This window comes from Pollachius pollachius (assembly GCF_949987615.1).
Source record: "Pollachius pollachius genome assembly, chromosome: 14".
NCBI classification, from domain to species: Eukaryota; Metazoa; Chordata; class Actinopteri; order Gadiformes; family Gadidae; genus Pollachius; species Pollachius pollachius.
The window spans coordinates 10,860,763-10,879,693 of record NC_136947.1 but is presented as its reverse complement, the minus strand read 5'-3'; the positions used below and the strand labels follow the sequence as shown (position 1 = coordinate 10,879,693).

The 18,931-nt window shown below is 43.4% G+C and overlaps 1 protein-coding gene across 1 annotated transcript; it reads right to left on the bottom strand.

Annotated features, from left to right (window-relative positions):
• Positions 1-1,361: 1,361 nt before the first annotated feature.
• On the bottom strand, positions 1,362-17,351 carry ttpa (tocopherol (alpha) transfer protein). Its single transcript, XM_079751488.1, has 5 exons — positions 17,109-17,351; positions 15,356-15,509; positions 5,675-5,868; positions 2,931-3,041; positions 1,362-2,644 (listed from the first exon to the last, which is right to left on the bottom strand). The coding sequence occupies exons 1-5, from the start codon at positions 17,289-17,291 to the stop codon at positions 2,282-2,284; spliced, it is 1,005 nt and encodes a 334-aa protein (XP_079607614.1). The 5' UTR covers positions 17,292-17,351; the 3' UTR covers positions 1,362-2,281.
• Positions 17,352-18,931: the final 1,580 nt, after the last annotated feature.

Genomic DNA, 18,931 nt, shown 5'->3' with positions numbered 1-18,931 from the left:
TGAAGCAAGGGCCGAAGAGCAACCTCCCTACCGTGTCCACACAGGAAACACACACAACCCACCAAACTGGGAGAACACACTCATGGACACAGAACCGACAGGTCATAAAGATAATGGCTCTACAGTGAAGTAGACCCACTGTCTGTACTGTCTGTAGAGCTACTGTTTGTCTGTAGACCTACTGTCTGTCTATTGACATACTGTCTGTTGACCTGTCTGTAGTCCTGCTGTCTGGATCTGATCTTAGCGGGGTTAGCCCTACACTGGTCTAATGTTTATCATACAATATTATATCTGCTTGCTATTATGGGATAGAACATGACTTCCAAGGTTAAAATAAGCAGATCGTTTATTAGCGCGTTCACAGGATACATTCAGTCTTTCACCTACAGAGTAACACCAGCATCGCAGAGCCATTAAAGTTTACAGTAAGAGTTACCACTTACTCTGTCATCGTAACGATTGTCTTAACTCTATCACCTTAAAGACTAAAGGTGCGAGAAGTATGATTTAAGTTATATTATTTATCCCTCAGCCCAGTGAAGTGTCTCTGGTTCTTCCACTTCCTCATCAATCTGAAGCACAGAATTGAATCGCGACATGGAGCGAAAACCACCGGAGTGTCCGGGAGTCCGCAATCATTTTGGGACAATTGCTGAACTGCCTTTATCTGAATAAAAAATAATTAATGTCAAGAGAGCTTAAGATTTTGAGTCGCTGCACGTATTTTTGAGCACTTTGTGCTGCTGCAAGTGATGGAAGAGGTTGGACGTACTCAACACTTTAGTTGCGACAGATTTTAAGCACTCTCTACAAAATACCTGATACTGTAATTCGTCAGACACCTTGTACCAAAACATTTCAAAACTATGGAGCCATTTGTCTTCCGCTTACATACAAGCTCCTCGGCGCCGCGTTTGCCGGCGGACTCAATGTTTCGCGCCGTAGGGGATTTAAAAAAAGTGACGTGAGTGGAAGGGGGGCCGGGGCAGAGTGTGTGTGAGGCAGTGCGGGAGAGAGATAAGCAGAGTAACGAAATAGCAGGCGGCAGTCGCGGTTTGAAACTGCTGTTATTTGGATCAAATGTGCTGTACTTTCAACGCAAATTAAACTATATCGATGTTGACGATAGCGTCCTGTTCCATATCTCGTTTGAAAAAATATCGATATATTTCAAATGTCGATATATCGCCCAGCCCTACTGTCAATCACAGGAGTGTGAATGCCACACTTTTCATTGGAGAAGAAACGTACAAATTTACTTTTCTGCTCTCTCTCAACAGCTCTCAAACCTACCTTCAGGTAGTAACATCAAATACAAACATCAAATCCCACCACACATGAATCCTTAATACACAGAAGAAATAAAACATTACTTTTTTATTAAATGCCAAAGTGACCTTTCTAAACTATCTTCAATCATGTCCAAAGGCACACACAACTGAACACTGAATATACACTATTTAAAACAGACTATTATAAAAAAGCAGATCGCCCAGTAATATATTTCACAATTCTTCCTTTGTCCAACAGTTAAAACACTAAAATCAAAGCTATAAGACTGGCTGTTAAATACAGTTTAAATACCTTGAATTAAAAATAAAAATACCCTTTAAATAACCCATGGCTCCAACTGGTCAGAATAAGAGAGGAGAGGAGAGAAGGAGAGGAGAGTAGAAGAGAAGAGAAGAGGAAAGGAGAGGAGAGGAACAGAGTAGAATGTTATAAGAATGATATTTAATATCACATTTAATATTGATAATATTATGGATAGGACGGATAGTACACTAGGTGACCATCACACACACACACACACACACACACACACACACACACACACACACACACACACACACACACACACACACACACACACAGCCTAGAACAGATTCCCCTTAGCACAACGTATATCTGTTCCAATGACAAACATCACATGCTACGCTACGTGCTATGCTATGGGCTAAGGGCTATGCTAAGTGCTAGGTGCTACACCCCTCCCCTCTCATCTCAGGAATGACTTGCTTGTGATACTGGGCAGTGATTGGGTGATTGGGGAGAGAGGCAGGACTTCATGTCCAGAGCATCTGGGCGGGCAGAGGGCTCTGCAGGCTGTCTGAACTGGCTTCACTGGAGAAATACCAGTTAGTGAAGTTCAGCTCAGGGACATTGACAGTTAGCAAGAGGACGCACATTGTGTTTGGGTGGAGCCGCAATACCATATAACTCATGACCTTCTTTCAGCCTCCTGCTCCTCCTCCTGAGGCTCCTCCTCCTCCTCCTGCTAGTGCACCTCCTTCTGCTGGTGCACCTCCTCCTCCTCCTGCTGATGCACCTCCTCATCCTCTTCCTGCTGGTGCACCTCCTCCTCTTGATGGTCCACCTCCTGCTCCTCCTGATGGTGCACCTCCTCTGTCTCCTCCTCCTCCTCCTCCTCTCCTCTCGTGATCTGGTTGCCGACGGTGACGTCGCCCGTGCGGTGGGCGGCGATCTGCTCCAGCAGCCGCTCGGACTGGAGCAGCCGATTGGCCCATTGCTGACACGCCCCCTCCAGCCCGGGCCCCTCCCCCCCGTACTCCGGGGGGAGGAGGGAGGTGGGGAAGAAGTCTGTCAGCGAGTCGTGGTAGTTGAAGCCATGCATGTGCACCTAGGGACACCAGGTCAACCAATCACAGGGCATATCACCATATAAGGGCCAGAGGAAGGACACACGCAGCGGCTACGCTTTAAACCAATCAGGACAAGGCAGGGGGCGGAGACAGGAAGCAGTTTATACTCTTGGTAAACAACACTGGCAGGTCATAATAACCACATAATAATTACTAATAATTCATGTCCAACATAAGGTTACAATACCGTGAGCACAGCCCGGGGATCGTGGGTTACTGTATGAATATATATATATATATGGTAAGTATTGACAGGTCACTCACCCTCTGTTTTATCTTGTCTGGCAGGAAGGGGCGGAGCATCGCGAAGACCGGCCCGAAGAAGATCGGCTCGTTGATAAGGTGGATCGCCTTCACCTTCAGAGGGAATGAGTCCTACACACATTTTTTATACATGTTATAGAACATGTTGTACACATGTTATACAACATTTTATACACATGTTATATACATGTTATATAAAATATTACACATGTTACACACACATGTTATCCAACATGTTACACACATGTTATAACATGTTATACATGCTCACAACAGGTGTGTAACATGTTGTACACATGTTGCACACATGTCTTAAAGTTTATATACACTGTAATACAATATTTATATATAAGTATGTAGTATATGTAGCAGTATCTTTTAGCCCTGTTTTATTTATTATCTAGTTTTGTTTTGTTTTTTCTCTACAGTGTGTGTAACAAATGTTCAGTGTCTGTTTTATTGTCCCTGTTACGGGTAAGGTTATTTTATTAAGAAAAAAGGAGGGTCTGCACACTGTTTAAATGCTCCAGAAGTGGATTTATTAACAGGCAACGTTTCGATCTCTAGGGATCTTCATCAGGCATTGAAAACAATGAGTGAGATGACATCACATGTTATTTTATTACCATTTTGTTTTACCTTTACTGTACAGTCTCCTTGGGTGACATGAAAGGCGCTTGAAATAAAATGTATTATTATTATTATTATCATTATTATTATTATTATTATTATTATTATTATTATTATTATTATTATTATATATATTAGTATGTTGTATATATATTAGTGCTGTCAGTTTAACGCGTTATTAACAGCGTTAACGCAAACCAATTTTAACGGCGTTCATTTTTTTATCGCGCGATTAACGCTCTTTTGGCTTGGCAAACGTTGTCGTTTTTTCACCTGCTGTCTAGCAACAACTAGTCACGTTAGAAAAACGACTTCACCATACCGGATCTAGCAACACCGGAAACAAAACAACAAGCACGCCGCACAAACGTGTTGGGGCAAGCAAGGATACAGAGCGGTTGAACAACCCCTTAAAAGTGTGTGTGTGTTTGTGTTTGACTCTGTTCGAGCCTGCACGAGAGTTCAATGTTGTCATTAGCTGTTACGTCTTTCTGACCAATCGCAGTTCAAGGCCCACCTGGGCTGTACCACTTCGGGAGAGGTCGCTCAGTTACTCCCCTCTAGACAAAATCGACTTGATTGCGACGTTGACAGTTTGTTAGTGTTGCTTGTTGAGTGAGTGAAAGGTTGCGGGCGCACAGCTCAGGCTGCCGGACGGCGCTGCAAGGAACTTTTATAAACACAATATTGGGCCTACGTACGGTAGGAATATTCATACTGGTTTAAATAATAAATGTTAGTATTTTCTATCTTTGCTGGGCAAGAGTTTTGTTCGAAAGTTCAGTGATTGAAACAAATAAAAGCCTGGGCTATTGAAGTTTTACGGTAGGTCTACCACTGTCATGCACCTACCCGATGTCAAGTGGACCAGGTTGAATTCACTGCGGGTCTCTCTTCTTATTTTCATCTTACCAATTATATTTTATTACTGTCCTTCGCAACACTCTCTGATCTCACTAAAAGGCTAGCAGCACGAAATCAAGGGATATTTAGAATATAAAAAAATATGCGATTAATCGCGAGTTAACTATGACATTAATGCGATTAAATATTTTAATTGCTTGACAGCACTTATATATATATATATATTAGTATTATGTTGTATATATATATTAGTATTATGCAGTATATATCTTTTAGTATTATGGGGTATAGATATTATGTGGTATATATATATATTAGTATTATGTAGTATGTATATATATTATTATTATTTTGTTTTGTATATATATCTTTGCATTATGTAGTATATATTTGTATTATGTAGTAAATATCTATATCTATATCTAAGTATAATGTAGGATATATAAATCAGTATAATGTTGTATATATATTAGTATGTTGTATATGTATATATTAGTATTATGTTGTATATATATATTTGTATTATGTAGTATATATATATATTAGTATTATGTGGTATAAATTTATTGGTATATATCTATTAGTATAATGTGGTAAATATATATATATTAGTATTATGCAGTATATATATTAGTATTTTGTGGTGTATATATATATATATATTTATATTATGTGATAGTCGTATATATATATATTAGTATTATGTGGTATATATATTAGTATCACATAGTATATATATTAGTATTATTTAGTATATATATATATTAGTATTAAGTGGTATAGATATTCATATACATCTATTAGTATTATGTAGTATGTATATATTTGTATTATGTAGTAAATATATATTAGTATTATGTGGTATATATATATTTGTATTATGTGGTAGTGGTATATATATATATTAGCATTATGTGGTATATGTATATCAGTATTATGTGGTATCTATATATTAGTATTATATAGTATATATATAAGTATTATTTAGTATAAATAGATATTAGTATTATGTAGTATATATATATTTGGATGATGTAGTAAATATATATTAGTATTATGTGGTATATATATTGCTATGTATGTGATAAATATGTATATTCGTATTATGTGGTATATATATTAGTATTATGTAGTATATATATTAGTATTATGTGGTATATATATTCGTATTATGTGGTATATTATTATTATGTAGTATATATATTTGTATTATGTGGTATACATATATATATTTGTACATATCTACTGACCGCGAGTACAGAGGAGATCTTGCGGGCGAGGGAGGGGTTAATCTGGAGGGCGTGGCTGAAGCTCCACCCCTCCAGGTCAAAGATCACCTTGACCCCCCTCTGCTGGGTCTCCGTCTCCATGGCGATGACCTCTGATGTCATCAGGCTGACCCTGAACACCTGGATGGCCGTCCAGTCCTTAGGATTCCACCGACCTGCACACGCACACACACGCACACACACACACACACAAATACACACACACATGCAAACACACGGGCACACATGTACGAACACGCACACGCACAGACGGGCACACACGTACACCACACACACAAACACATGCACACGCACACACACGGGCACACACACATGCACGGGCACACACGCATTCACACACGTACACGCACACACACAGGCACACACACAGTGAGAATTGTATTGAAACAGCGAACATTTGTGTAATAGCTATGAGCCAAAATCCTATTAATTATCACAATACAGATATGCAGATACACACACACATATGAGGGGCCGCATGGGACATTATTCAGAATGAGCATGCGCATACACATAAAACCAAAGTGATTCACATACTATACGGAAAACCTTGCATGCATACAAGTGAAAAGCTTTTACATGCACAACTGAAACACTCACAAACAACTGAACTATTATATGCTCACATACACAATTAAAAAGCTTGCATAAAAACTAGTGAAAACCTTTACATGGACTACTGAAATGCTTTCACACATACTAGTAAAATGTTTTCATATACACAGCTGAAAAATGTCCTCTCACACACACATATGAAACCATTCACATACTAAACTGAAACAACTTCACACAAGTTAAAGCTTTTACATACACAACTGAAACAACTTCACTCAAACAACTGAAAAGCTCTCGTAACAACTAGTGGAACCTTTTATACAGACTACTGAAATGCTTTCACACGTACTAGTGAAATGTGCTCATATACACAGCTGAAAAATTCTCTCTCACATACATACAAATACATACAAACTATTCACATACTATACTGAAAACCTCAGACATGTATGTGAAAGTGTGTGTGAGGATTTCAGTGAAAACGGAAGGCGTTTCAGTTGAAACGGAAGGTGGTTGAAAAAAGAAAGCGCTGCTGGACAACTGCCTACAGGTAGCCGTCGCTATGCATTCCAACCAAACGCGACGGGGCGACACGACTCCATACAAAGTTAACGTAGAGACGCGTATCAGGCAAATTTTGACGCTAGAAAAACCTGCAGCAAGATTTGAAAATGTGGCGCGGAATGAAGGCCCTGGTACGGGCAAGCTTGTTCACGGTGATTTAGTAGCACGACACGACGCTACACGTCTCGAGTTGAATTATTATTATTATTAATTAATAATTAACTTTTGCCGCGACAGTCGTGTGATGAAAGCCAATCAGCGTTGACTCCCTGAGTGACGTCATGTAACAGCCAAATAGCGTTCCACCGGCCAACTGTTCCCTGCAGTGCAGTCCGGAGTGAACCGCAGCATGGAGGAGAAAGTGATTGTGGCCGTTTGCGACTCCTGGAGCTCTATATATTAAAGTATATAATATTACCTCCCCAATGTGTTGCTACCTTGTCATGGTGGGGAGGCTTGTGTGCCTCTGTGACCCTGAGGGCTATACCAGCGAGGGCTAGGCCCCTGGCAGGTTCAACCAAGCCGGGCAGGACTCATGGTAGAGAACAGACGAAGATCAGCACATGGTCCTCCAGGTTGGGGGTTGGGCGTGATCCAACAACCCCACCCCGGAAAAAGAACGACGTTATAGATTCGCAAACAAGAAACTCAAAAGAAAACTAAGGCCCTTGGAGAGGATGGACCCACAGATGGAGAAAGTATGACGCCTAGTAGGGAAAGCCTATTGGAAGCTACTAGGCCGACAACCATCATCTCTACAGGACCACCACTAACATCGGAACATGGAATGTCAGAACCATGTTTGAGACCGGCAAAACAGCTCAAGTGGTAGCCGAGATGAGACGCTATAACCTAGATCTCTTGGGAATCAGTGAGTCTAGGTGGACAGGCGCTGGTCAGCAGAAGCTAGCCACAGGGGAGCTGCTGCTGTTCTCGGTCCACGAGGAAGCAAACGCGCCCCACAGCCAGAAAGTGGCCTTGATGATGATAATGATGGCACAGAGAGCTCTCATTTGATGGGAGGCACATGGCCCACGGATCCTCACTGCCTGCTTCCGCACATCGAACAGGAGGATCAACATGGATATAATCCAATGCTATGCCGCGACCAATGAGAGTGAGGAGGATTTTTATAACAGGCTACTGACCATCATCCAGGCATGCCCAAGATGAAACATCGTCATTACCATGGGTGACTGCCACGCCAAGATCGGCAGTAACAACCAGGGGTACGAGAAAATAATGGGAAAACAAGGCTTGGGGGAGATGAATGATAATGGGGATAGATTTGCCAACCTGTGTGCCGCTATGAGCCTTGTCATCTGCGGGAGCTTCTTCCAACACAAACGGATACATAAGGCCACCTGGGTGTAACCAGATCTGATGAAAGAAAATCAGATCGACCATGTCTGCATCGGGAAAAAGTTCAGAAGATCTCTTGAAGATGTACGAGTCAGAAGGGAAGCGGATGTTGCATCAGATCACCATCTCCACCATCTGAAGCTCAAGCTGAGGCGGAACTTGACAGGGCAAACCAGTCAACGCAAGTGGTACAACATCACTGCTCTGAAAGAAACAGCAAGGCTAGAAGAGTTTAGAACCACACTCTCCAAAAAGGCCTGGATTATACAACAGCAGATTGAGGGAGAGACCATGGATGAAAAGTGGCAGAGCATTAAAGAGGCAGTAACATCAACGTGTCAGGAAGTGCTAGGTAACAAAAAGCAGGGGCAAAAAGAATGGATCTCAGCGGGACCTTAGAAAAGATCCAGGAGAGGAAAAGGAGGAAGGCAGAAATAAGCAGCAGCCGCACACATGCTAGAAAAGCCAAGGCCCAAGAGCAGTACTCAGGAGCAAATAGAATAGTTAAGAGGAGTATAAGGGCAGACAAGATCATTTACATAGAGGCACTGGCAGCAGAGGCAGAAGATGCGTCTCAAAAGGGTAACATGAGGGAGCTGTATACCAACATAAAAAGCCATCAGTTAAGTTCAGTCAACCAGAGAGGCCGGTGAGGTACAGAGAAGGGAAAACTATTCCAGGGATAGAACAGTAAAAGCGTAGATGGGCAGAGCATTTTGAGGATCTCTTGAACAGACCTTCTCCATCGAACCCAGTAAATATCCAGCCAGCCAACTGTGACCTTCCTATCGATTGTGACGTTCCATCGAAGGAAGAAATGTATAAGGCCATCAAGCAACTGAGAAACGCAAAGTCAACCGGTCCAGACACCATTCCTGCAGAAGCTTTGAAAGTGGATGAAGTGACCACTGTGGAAATGCTCTATCCCTTATTTCAAAATATCTGGGAGGAGGAGGAAGAAATTTCAACAGAGTGGAAGGAGGGCTACCTCATCAAGCTCCCAAAGAAGGGTGACCTTAGTTCCTGCTCCAACTACAGGAGGATAACACTGATGTCAACCCAAGGCAAGATTTTTAATAGAGTCCTCCTAAACAGGATGAAAGATGCGGTCGACCCACATCTCCGAGCAGGCCCGCCGCTCCCTATACGCAGAGTGCGTAGGGCACCAAGTACCTGGGGGGGGGGCACCAAAAATTATGGTTTGTAAAAAAAATAAAAAAATAAAAATAATTATTACATTATTGAATTAAAAAAATATATAAATTAGTTATGAAGAGGCCCACCGTTGTTTTTTCTTAATTGCATAACCTATCACTCAATTTCGGCAATTATATGTTTTTACCTAATATATAAAAAGAGGCTCCCCCCCCCCCGCTCGCGTAGGGCACCGAAACGGCCAGCAGCGGCCCTGTCTCCGAGATCAACAAGCTGGCTTCAGGAAGAGTAGATCCTGCACTGACCAGATAACAACCCTGCGGATTATCCTGGAACAGTCCTTGGAGTGGAACTCAGCTCTCAATTTTATGACTATGAGAAGGCATTTGACAGTGTGGATAGGCAGACCAGCTGGAGACTGTTGAGACACTATGGTGTACCACCAAAGATTACTAACATAATCAGGAACTCATATGAAGGAATGACCTGCAGAATGGTTCATGGCCAGCAGCTTACCGAAGCCTTTCGAAGTACGAACAGGGGTGAGGCAAGGATGCCTACTGTCACCCTTGCTTTTCCTGTTGGCGATGGATTGGGTAATGAAGACATCAACTGCCCAGAAGAGGAATGGCATCCAATGGACACCTTGGACACAATTGGATGACCTCGACTTTGCTGATGGCCTGGCACTTCTTTCCCACACCCAGCAACAAATGCAGGAGAAGACCACTATCATCGCAACTCACTCAGCATGCCTTGGCCTCACTATACACAAAGGGAAGAGCAAGATCCTCAAAGTAAACAATACCATCACAACCCCCATCAGGCTAGAGGGGGAAGCACTACAGGAAGTGGAAAGCTTCACCTATCTTGGCAGTGTAGTCGACAAGCTGGGAGGGACAGATGCTGACATGAAGGTTCGGATTGGAAAGGCAAAGGCAGCTTTCCACCAGCTGAAGAAAGTCTCGGGATACTCTGAGCTGCCTAGGAACACCAAGATCAGGATCTTTAACTTCATGGTAAAGCCTGTTCTTCTGTACAGTGCAGAGACCTAGAGAACAACGGTCACCACCATGAAGAAAATCCAGTCCTTTATCAACACCTTTCTCAGACGCATCCTAAGAGTACGCTGGCCGAACACCATCAGTAACCTGGAGCTGTGGCAGCAAACAGGACAGCAGCCTGTTAAGGAAGAGATCCTCCGAAGATGCTGGAGATGGGTTGGCCATACCCTTCACAAGGCTGCATCCAGCAGTGCAAGACACGCCCTCTTTTGGAATCTGCAAGGGAATATGAAAGAGAGGCAGGCCAAGAAACAGCTGGCGCCGATACCTGGATGCAGATGTGAAGAAGTCTGGCCATACATGGGGACAGTTGGCGTAAGAAGAAGAAAGAAGAATATAATATTATAGTATATAAATATCAATATAATATTATATATAATATCACGGCCAGAGCTGTGTGCGCCTCCGGATGATATTGTAGCGTCATGGGGTTTGGGAGATTGGGGCGGGCCTTAGCAGGGTGAGCTTTCGTGCGGTTTCGGCTTTGGGGTGTTTGTTGTGGTTACCGGCGTTGTCGTGGTTACAGGGCTTGTGTGGGTTCCAACGGATTATTAGCGGTGGTATCTAATAAATAGCTGTCTCATCAATTCTTCATTCACTGCCTCTTCCGTGGTCATTACAAAATTATGAATAGACTGCGTCAGGTACTCCCACTTCTCTGGTACTTCCACAATAACTCAACTTAAAAAGTTGTGATATTTGGCACACTGATTCAGGACACTCCCATGGGCACAGAAATTTGCGGTTGCTAACTCAAGAGCTCTAGCGCCACAAACAGGTCAAAGTTGGACATGCATTCATGTTTATAACTTTTGACCCATTCATACAATTTCCACAAACAAGGACGCACCTTATGTTGTCATTTTCTGCCATCTTGGTTTTTATCAAAAACCTTCAAAATGCATCTCCTATCACAAATGTTCCCATCCAATCTTCTCAAAACTTGGCATAGATGATCTACAGACCATGCTTCACACAAGTTATTGAATAGATTTCTCAAATTCTAAACCGGTTGGCCGCGGCAGCCAGTCAAATTCATCCGCAAAGCTGCCAAACAGGAAGTAAGCCAATTTCTCAGCAGCCCTTTGACATATCATAACCAAACTTGGTACAAAGACCCATGACATACAATGGGGACACTCATCAAATTTGGTGACCTTTGACCTCTAGCGGGCGCTTTAATTAATGAAGATGTGTTTTAACTCCTTTCTCTTCACATGATTATATTTCCAACTTATGGTCAATGTCTGCTGATACTGTCAGACCAATCCATATAGCTATTAAATTATTTCTCATGGAAACATCAGAATTTGGCCGCCATGTTGAAAGTTGTCCACATCAATAGTACATATCCACAGGCCACAAACTCTGTCCAATCTTCATGAAACTTGCCCGCAGTGTTGGGAAAGTTCACTTTCTACTTGAACTAGTTCAAAGTTCACAAATTTTAAAATGAACTAGTCCAGCTAAACGTTCATAATTCAAAATTTTGAACTAGTTCATAGTTCTTTTTTTCAATATGTTGCTGTGAGCTATTATTTTTTTCCGGTATTTTGAACATTGAGCCCCCTTTGTGGTTTGTCTAGGATGAAATAGAGTGGTTGAATCGAGTATCGTAGAGAAATACAGTATACACATTTAGCGCATTTTGTAAATCCCATTGATTTCTGTTGGAAGATTCATTGCTCGTAGGCCGGAAACAGAAAGGGGGGGTGTTCATGTTTGGCTGTAGTCTTGTCGCTGGGTTCTATCACTACGGTTGAGATGGAGAACCAAGTGAAAAGACTACAACCAAACGTAAATAGCCCCCCTTTCCGGTTCCGGCCAACAAGCAATGATTCTAGGAGGTATTCTAGTCCGCTGAGCTATGAACACTATGGATTGTACATATTTATAATTCAAAATTCGTCTCAGCCTTTATACCACAGATAGTCCAGGGTCTATAGCATATAACCGCGTTGTCTGATTACAGTTTAATTCATTTTTCACAATTTAACAGCTCTAATTTTGAAGAATAATCACCGCGCATTCGTTTCAATGGGAATCGCGACGGTCTATATTTTCAACATAAAGTGTACATATTTATAATTTGAAATTCGTCCCAGCCTTTATACGACAGATGCTATAGGGTCTATAGCATATAACCGTGTTTTCTGATTACAGTTTAATGTAACAGTAAGCTGACAACACCGCAACTGCAAATTAACCACACAGAGATTACCATGGCAACCGGTCAAACAACACAGCGTTCTGCGCGCACATCCGCCGTGTTGATAAACAAATAACCCCCCTATTGAACAAAGTTAAACCAAGTGAGCGTGCCGTTCACAGACACCAGAATGAGCGAGTTCACAGTAACGTTCATCAGGCAGTAATACAGTACGTTCAGTTCACGTTCGCCCAAAATATGAACGAGTTTATGAACTATCGTTCAATGAACGCATTCAGGCACAACACTGCTTGCCCGATATGATATTCAGTCCAAGTTGAACAAATGCATTGAACAGTTTTTCAAATTCAAAACCGTTTTGCCATGACAGCCAATCAAACTTAACGGCAAAGCCGCCAAACAGGAAGTAAGCCCATTTCTCAGCCACTCTTTAACATATCATAGCCAAACATGCTAAACAGGAAGTAAGCCAATTTCTCAGCAGCCCTTTGACATATCATAAGCAAACTTGGTAAACATACCAATGACATCATCATGGGGACACTCAGTAAATTTGGTGACCCTTGACCTCTAGGGGGCGCTGTAATTAATGAAGATCTGTTTTAACTCCTCTTTCTTCACATGAGTACATTAAAAACGTATTTTCAATGTCTGGTGATACTGTCAGACCATCCCATATAGCTAATAAATTATTTCTTATGGAAACATCAGAATTTGGCCTCCATGTTGAAAGTTGTCAAAATTAATAGTACATATCCACCAGCCAGAAACTCTGTCCAATCTTCATGAAACTTGCCCGATATAATATTCAGTCCAAGCTGAACAAATCTGTCGAACAGCTTTTTCAAATTCAAAATTGTTTGGCCGTGACAGTCAGTCAAACTTGACGGCGAAGCCGCCTAACAGGAAGTAAGCCCATTTCTCAGCAACTCTTAGCACATATCATAGCCAAACTTGGTACATAGACTCATGACATCATTTACATTTTACATTTACATTTAGGGCATTTAGCAGACGCTTTTATCCAAAGTGACTTACAATAAGTACATTTGTCATAAGAAGTGAAACAATATATCGCTGTCGGTACAGATCATCATCCTGGGGACACCCAAACAATTTGGTGACCTTTAAAGGAGACATATTATGGTGTTTTCCCAACAAGTAAACATAGTATTTGAGTTCCAGAAAACATGTTTTTGAAGCTGTTTGCTGGAAATAGCTTGTAGGAAAAAGTCTTGCCTACCGCTATGCCCCTCTGTTTCAGTCCCTTCAGAATGCGCTGTTTCTGGTGTCTGTAGATTTAATGCAAATGAGCTGCTGCCCATTGACCAATGAGCTGTCAGACTGAACCACAGCATGGAGGAGAAGGGATTGTTGCCATTTGCGGACTCCTGGAGCTCTAAATCTATATAATATAATATAATAATAATAATATTATATATGGGTATTTATATAATATTAGATCTAATATCACGGCCAAAAGCAATGTGCGCCTCGGATGATATAATTAATCATAAAGACTGCATCTGACGTCTCTGGTACTTCCACAACAAGTAAAGACTCGTAGTGGGGGATATCTCGTCCATGGTTGAGAAGAATTGGGGGAAAGGTACTTTGGCCTTGACACTCTGAAGTCCATGAACCGCTACATGGAGGAGAAAGGGATTGTACTCCGGGAGCTGAGCTGCCGCCGAGCTGAAAATTCTGTTTGCGGACACGTCGTTACCTTGCGACGACGTGGACGATCAACGCACCAAACGATCGCAGAATACGTATGACAGCCCTGATCCGTATGCAGATGTTGTTAGTAGCAAGTCGATTCCAGCCCTTAGACAGCAACTTCAATGTATTTTTATTGTGATAACCATTTGCCAATAGCCTTCATTGTACGTGAAATTACTGAGACGGTCATCATGTAGCCACCTAACCAATTATGTTTGTCCACCAAAATAAGTTTATTAAGTCATATTCTGCTAGGCCCCCTCATTGCTGCTCGCAGCTATATTATTATATAGATATTTATATATTATAGTATATAATATTATATACTATTATATATAGAGCTCCGGGAGTTGCAAATGGCAAAAATCCCTTTCTCCTCCATGCTGCGGTTCACTCTGGACTGCACTGCAGGGAATGGTTAGCCGGTTGAACGCTGATAGGCTGTTAGGTTACGTCACTCAGGGAGTGAACACTGATTGTCTGTCATCACGCGAATGTTGCGGCAACATTCAAATATTTCATCTTGAGCAAAAGTGTTGCGTGATAAATCTTGCACAAATCATACAGCGACGGCTACCTGTAGGCTGTTGTTGAGCAGACATCAGTGTAGTGCCTGTGTCTGTAGCATATGTCTGTGTCTATTCTTTGAATGAATTGCGCACTTTATTTTTTCAACCACCTTCCGTTTCAACTGACTGACTTTCACTGAAATCCTCACACACATGAGTGAAACACTTTCACATACACGTCTGAGGTTTTCACTATAGTATGTTAATAGTTTCATATGTGTACATAAAAGGTTTCACTAGTTCTTATGCATGCTTTTCAGTTGTGTATGTGTCGTGAGTGTATAATTGTTCAGTTGTTTGTGTGAGAGTGTTTCAGTTGTGTATGTAAAAGCTTTGCACTTGTATGTGTGCAAGGTTTTCAGTATAGTATGTGAATGAGTTTGGTTTCATATGTGTATGCGCATGCTAATTCTGAAAAATGTCCCATACGGCCCCTCATACACATACACAAACACGCACACACACAAGCACAAACACTTACATATCCTGTAGACCAGCACCCTGCTGCCACTGTGGTCTCTGAGCGGCAGGACGCCATGGTAACCGTTGTCGAGCAGCGCGGAGACGGAGCGCGGCGACAGACAGCCGCTGATCTCAGGGCTCTCCCTCCTCCAGCGCTGGTAGTTCAGCATCAGCTGGAACACAACCGGGTTGGACAGTCACCGCAGACAGGGAGGGGTTAGACAGTCACCGCAGACAGGGAGGGGTTAGACAGTCACCGCAGACAGGGAGGGGTTAGACAGTCACCGCAGTCAGGGAGGGGTTAGACAGTCACCACAGACAGGGAGGGGTAAGACAGTCACCGCAGACAAGTAGGGGTTAGACAGTCACCGCAGACCGGTAGGGGTTAGACAGTCAACACAGACAGGGAGGGGTTAGAAAGTCACCGCAGACAGGGAGGAAATGGACAGTCACTGCAGACCGGTAGGGGTTAGACAGTCATTGCAGAGAGGGAGGCGTTAGACAGCAAGTGCCAGGTCATTAAGGAGCAGGTAGGGGTTAGACAGTACAGAGACAGGCCATTAAGGGGAAGGTAGGGGTTAGACAGTACAGAGACAGGTCATTAAGGAGCAGATAGGGGTTAGACAGTACAGAGACAGGTCATTAAGGAGCAGGTAGGGGTTAGACAGTACAGAGACAGGTCATTAAGGAGCAGGTAGGGGTTAGACAGTACAGAGACAGGTCATTAAGGGGCAGGTAGGGGTTAGACAGTACAGAGACAGGTGACTAAGGAGCAGGTAGGGGTTAGAGAGTACAGAGAAAAGTCATTAACGAGCACGTCGAGGTTAGACAGTACAGAGACAGGTCATTAAGGATCAGGTAAGGGTCAGACAGTACAGAGACGGCCTTTAAGGTGCAGGTAAGGGTCTATCACGTCATCCGAATCCAAGTTCATAAGGACCTCTTTCTCTTTCCTCTTCCTCTGTCGCCATCACTGATGGCGACAGAGTATAGCTTCCAACTTCCACAGTATAGCTTCCAACTTCCAACAACCCCAAACACGCAGATGCGGTCTAGCCTACTCGATTTGGTCTTGAAATTCCCAGAAGACATTGCTTCATTTAAACTTTTGCAAACAAATAATCAAATAAAGAAGATACAGGTAGATTGTTTTATTTCAAACCATGCACATTTTTTAACATCTGAATAAGAAATTTGGCTACAAAACAATGTAGATCGATGTAAAAGTTGAGGGTAGCCATGACTGTGATATAGAGACCCATGTCTCTGGTATAAATATATTCTCTCATTGAAAACAGTGGTGAGGAGCTCCGAGAAATTTGGCCATAGAAAATTATTGACGGTCGAGAGTGGGCCGAAATGTTATGGGGCCGCCTTTTGCTCCGCGCGGCTGTGACAATCATGCCGCTCTCTGATTGGCAGTCCGGCTCAAACGGCCCACTGGAGCCCGCGGCCCGCGAATGCCAGAGGGCCAGTCCGTCACTGCTCGTGCGTGTATAACAGCTGATAAGTTGAATTTCCAAGAATCAGAGTGGGGGTTATTGACCCCCGCGGGTCAGACTGCAGGCGGACCAGCGGTATAAGCGTGTTATTACTGACATGTAGGTGTGGTGTCTTCGAGATGACGAATTATCTGGTTTACGCCAAAGAATCAATATCCTAAATCAATCAATGAATCAATATCCTAGTAATCAACCGTCTCAAGTGAAGACGACTAAATGAAAGGCTCCACGTGTCGCTTCTCTTTCTGTCTCCGGGGAGGGGGGTCTCACCTTCAGGGACAGCTCCACGTCCAGGTCCCGGGCACGGAGGAACTTGATGAGGAACCCGTCCGAGAAGTCCAGTATGTGCAGCGGGTCTAGTTCCGCCTGCGCCCGGAGCCTGAGCCGGGCCACGGAGGACTGGACCAGGACCGAGTCGTCCGGGGAGAGTAGGTCCACCGACCCGGAGTTCATGGCTCCAACCCGGGCTGTCTGGGCTCAGCAGGGGTCTGACGGAGAGGCGCTGGATCGACGGACGGAGAAGGCACTTGTAGTTTGGGAAGTTGGGACGTACTTTGACTGCAGAGTAGCCCGGGGGGCGGAGCGTGGAGGGGGCGGGGTCAGAGTCCTATAGATAGAAGCTGGATCCTACAGCGTGTCCCTGAGTCTGGTTCTAAAGGTGATTTAGTTATACGTTAGGCAACTCTCACCAACCAGACTTCAGGATCATATCTAGGGGCGTTTCACCTTCTTACGTCAGAGTGATGGTTAGCAGAGTGATGGTTAGTGATGGTTTGTAGAGTGATGGTTAGTGATAGTTAGTAGCGTGATAGTGATGGTTATTGATGGTTAGTAGAGTGATGGATAGTGATGGTTAGTAGAGTTATGGTTAATGGTGGTTAGTGATGGTTAGTAGTAGAGTGATGGCCCTGGTATGATAGGGTCTGGTAACATAGGGTCCTGGTAACATAGGGTCTAGTAATATAGGGTCTAGTAAATAGGGTCAGGGCTGGATAGTACATGATGTCAGTAGAGTGATGGTCAGTGTATAGGGATGGATAGTATAGTGATGTCAGTAGAGTGAGGGTCAGTGTATAGGGATGGATAGTATAGTGATATCAGTAGAGTGATGGTTAGTGTAAAGGGATGGGTTAGTCTGGTTCCTAGTTATTACAGTGTGTGAGTTAGTGTTGTGTCTGTTTATTGTGTTGTTAAGGCTGGGTCGGGTGCGTTGTCCGGTTGGGTAAGTTGAGGTGATGTTGTTGTAATGTTGTTGTAACCTTGTTGAAATGTTGTCACCTCGTCGCAACAGGAAGGTAGGTACTCGAGGCTACAGGGGGACCTTCTCATGATACGTCCAGGAAAAGACCAGCTCAGCCACACAAACACTGGAACTCACTTCATTGGGAATTGACAGATTCTCATTCATTATCACATCACGTTACACCTGCTCCTCTCTCCTCCCCTCTGCTCCTCCTTCCTCCTCTCTGCTCATCCCTGTCCCCCTGCTCCTCGTAATCTATATGCCACAGAGTTCTAAGCAATGAACAAAGCGTTCTTCTTCTTTTACAGATATTAAAGATTAAAGCTTTCTGATTGGCCGCTGACGAACCCCAGGACCAGATATCTCCGTCGACAGACCGTTCCACACGTCCTGAAGATGGACAAACATTTCTACTCACCAAACACACCGTCACCTCCCCACAAAGTGACACACACACACACACCACCATCTGGTCGTTATGCGCAGGAACTGTTTACCTCCTGGAAGACGTGAGGTAATGTGAGGCTCCACGATCACATCGCTTAGCTCATCAATACATTGGATATAGGCCTGTACTCAAGGACCCCCTGACCCTCTATAGACCTGGACCCCCTGTAGACCCTGACCCTTCAGACCCAGTGGAGGTGGTCCTGGTCCTGCCGTGGTGGTCCAGGAGGGGGGCCCAGAGTCCGGTCAACAAGTGTCTCAGTGCAGGGTCAGCAACACACACACAGCAGGGAGTTATTTTATCATTAATCTGCTCATGGTACAGTGAGACCAGACGGTCTGACACACCGGTCCTGGACTCGAAGGACGTCTCTCACTTTGACCTCTGACCTCTCAGCTAGGG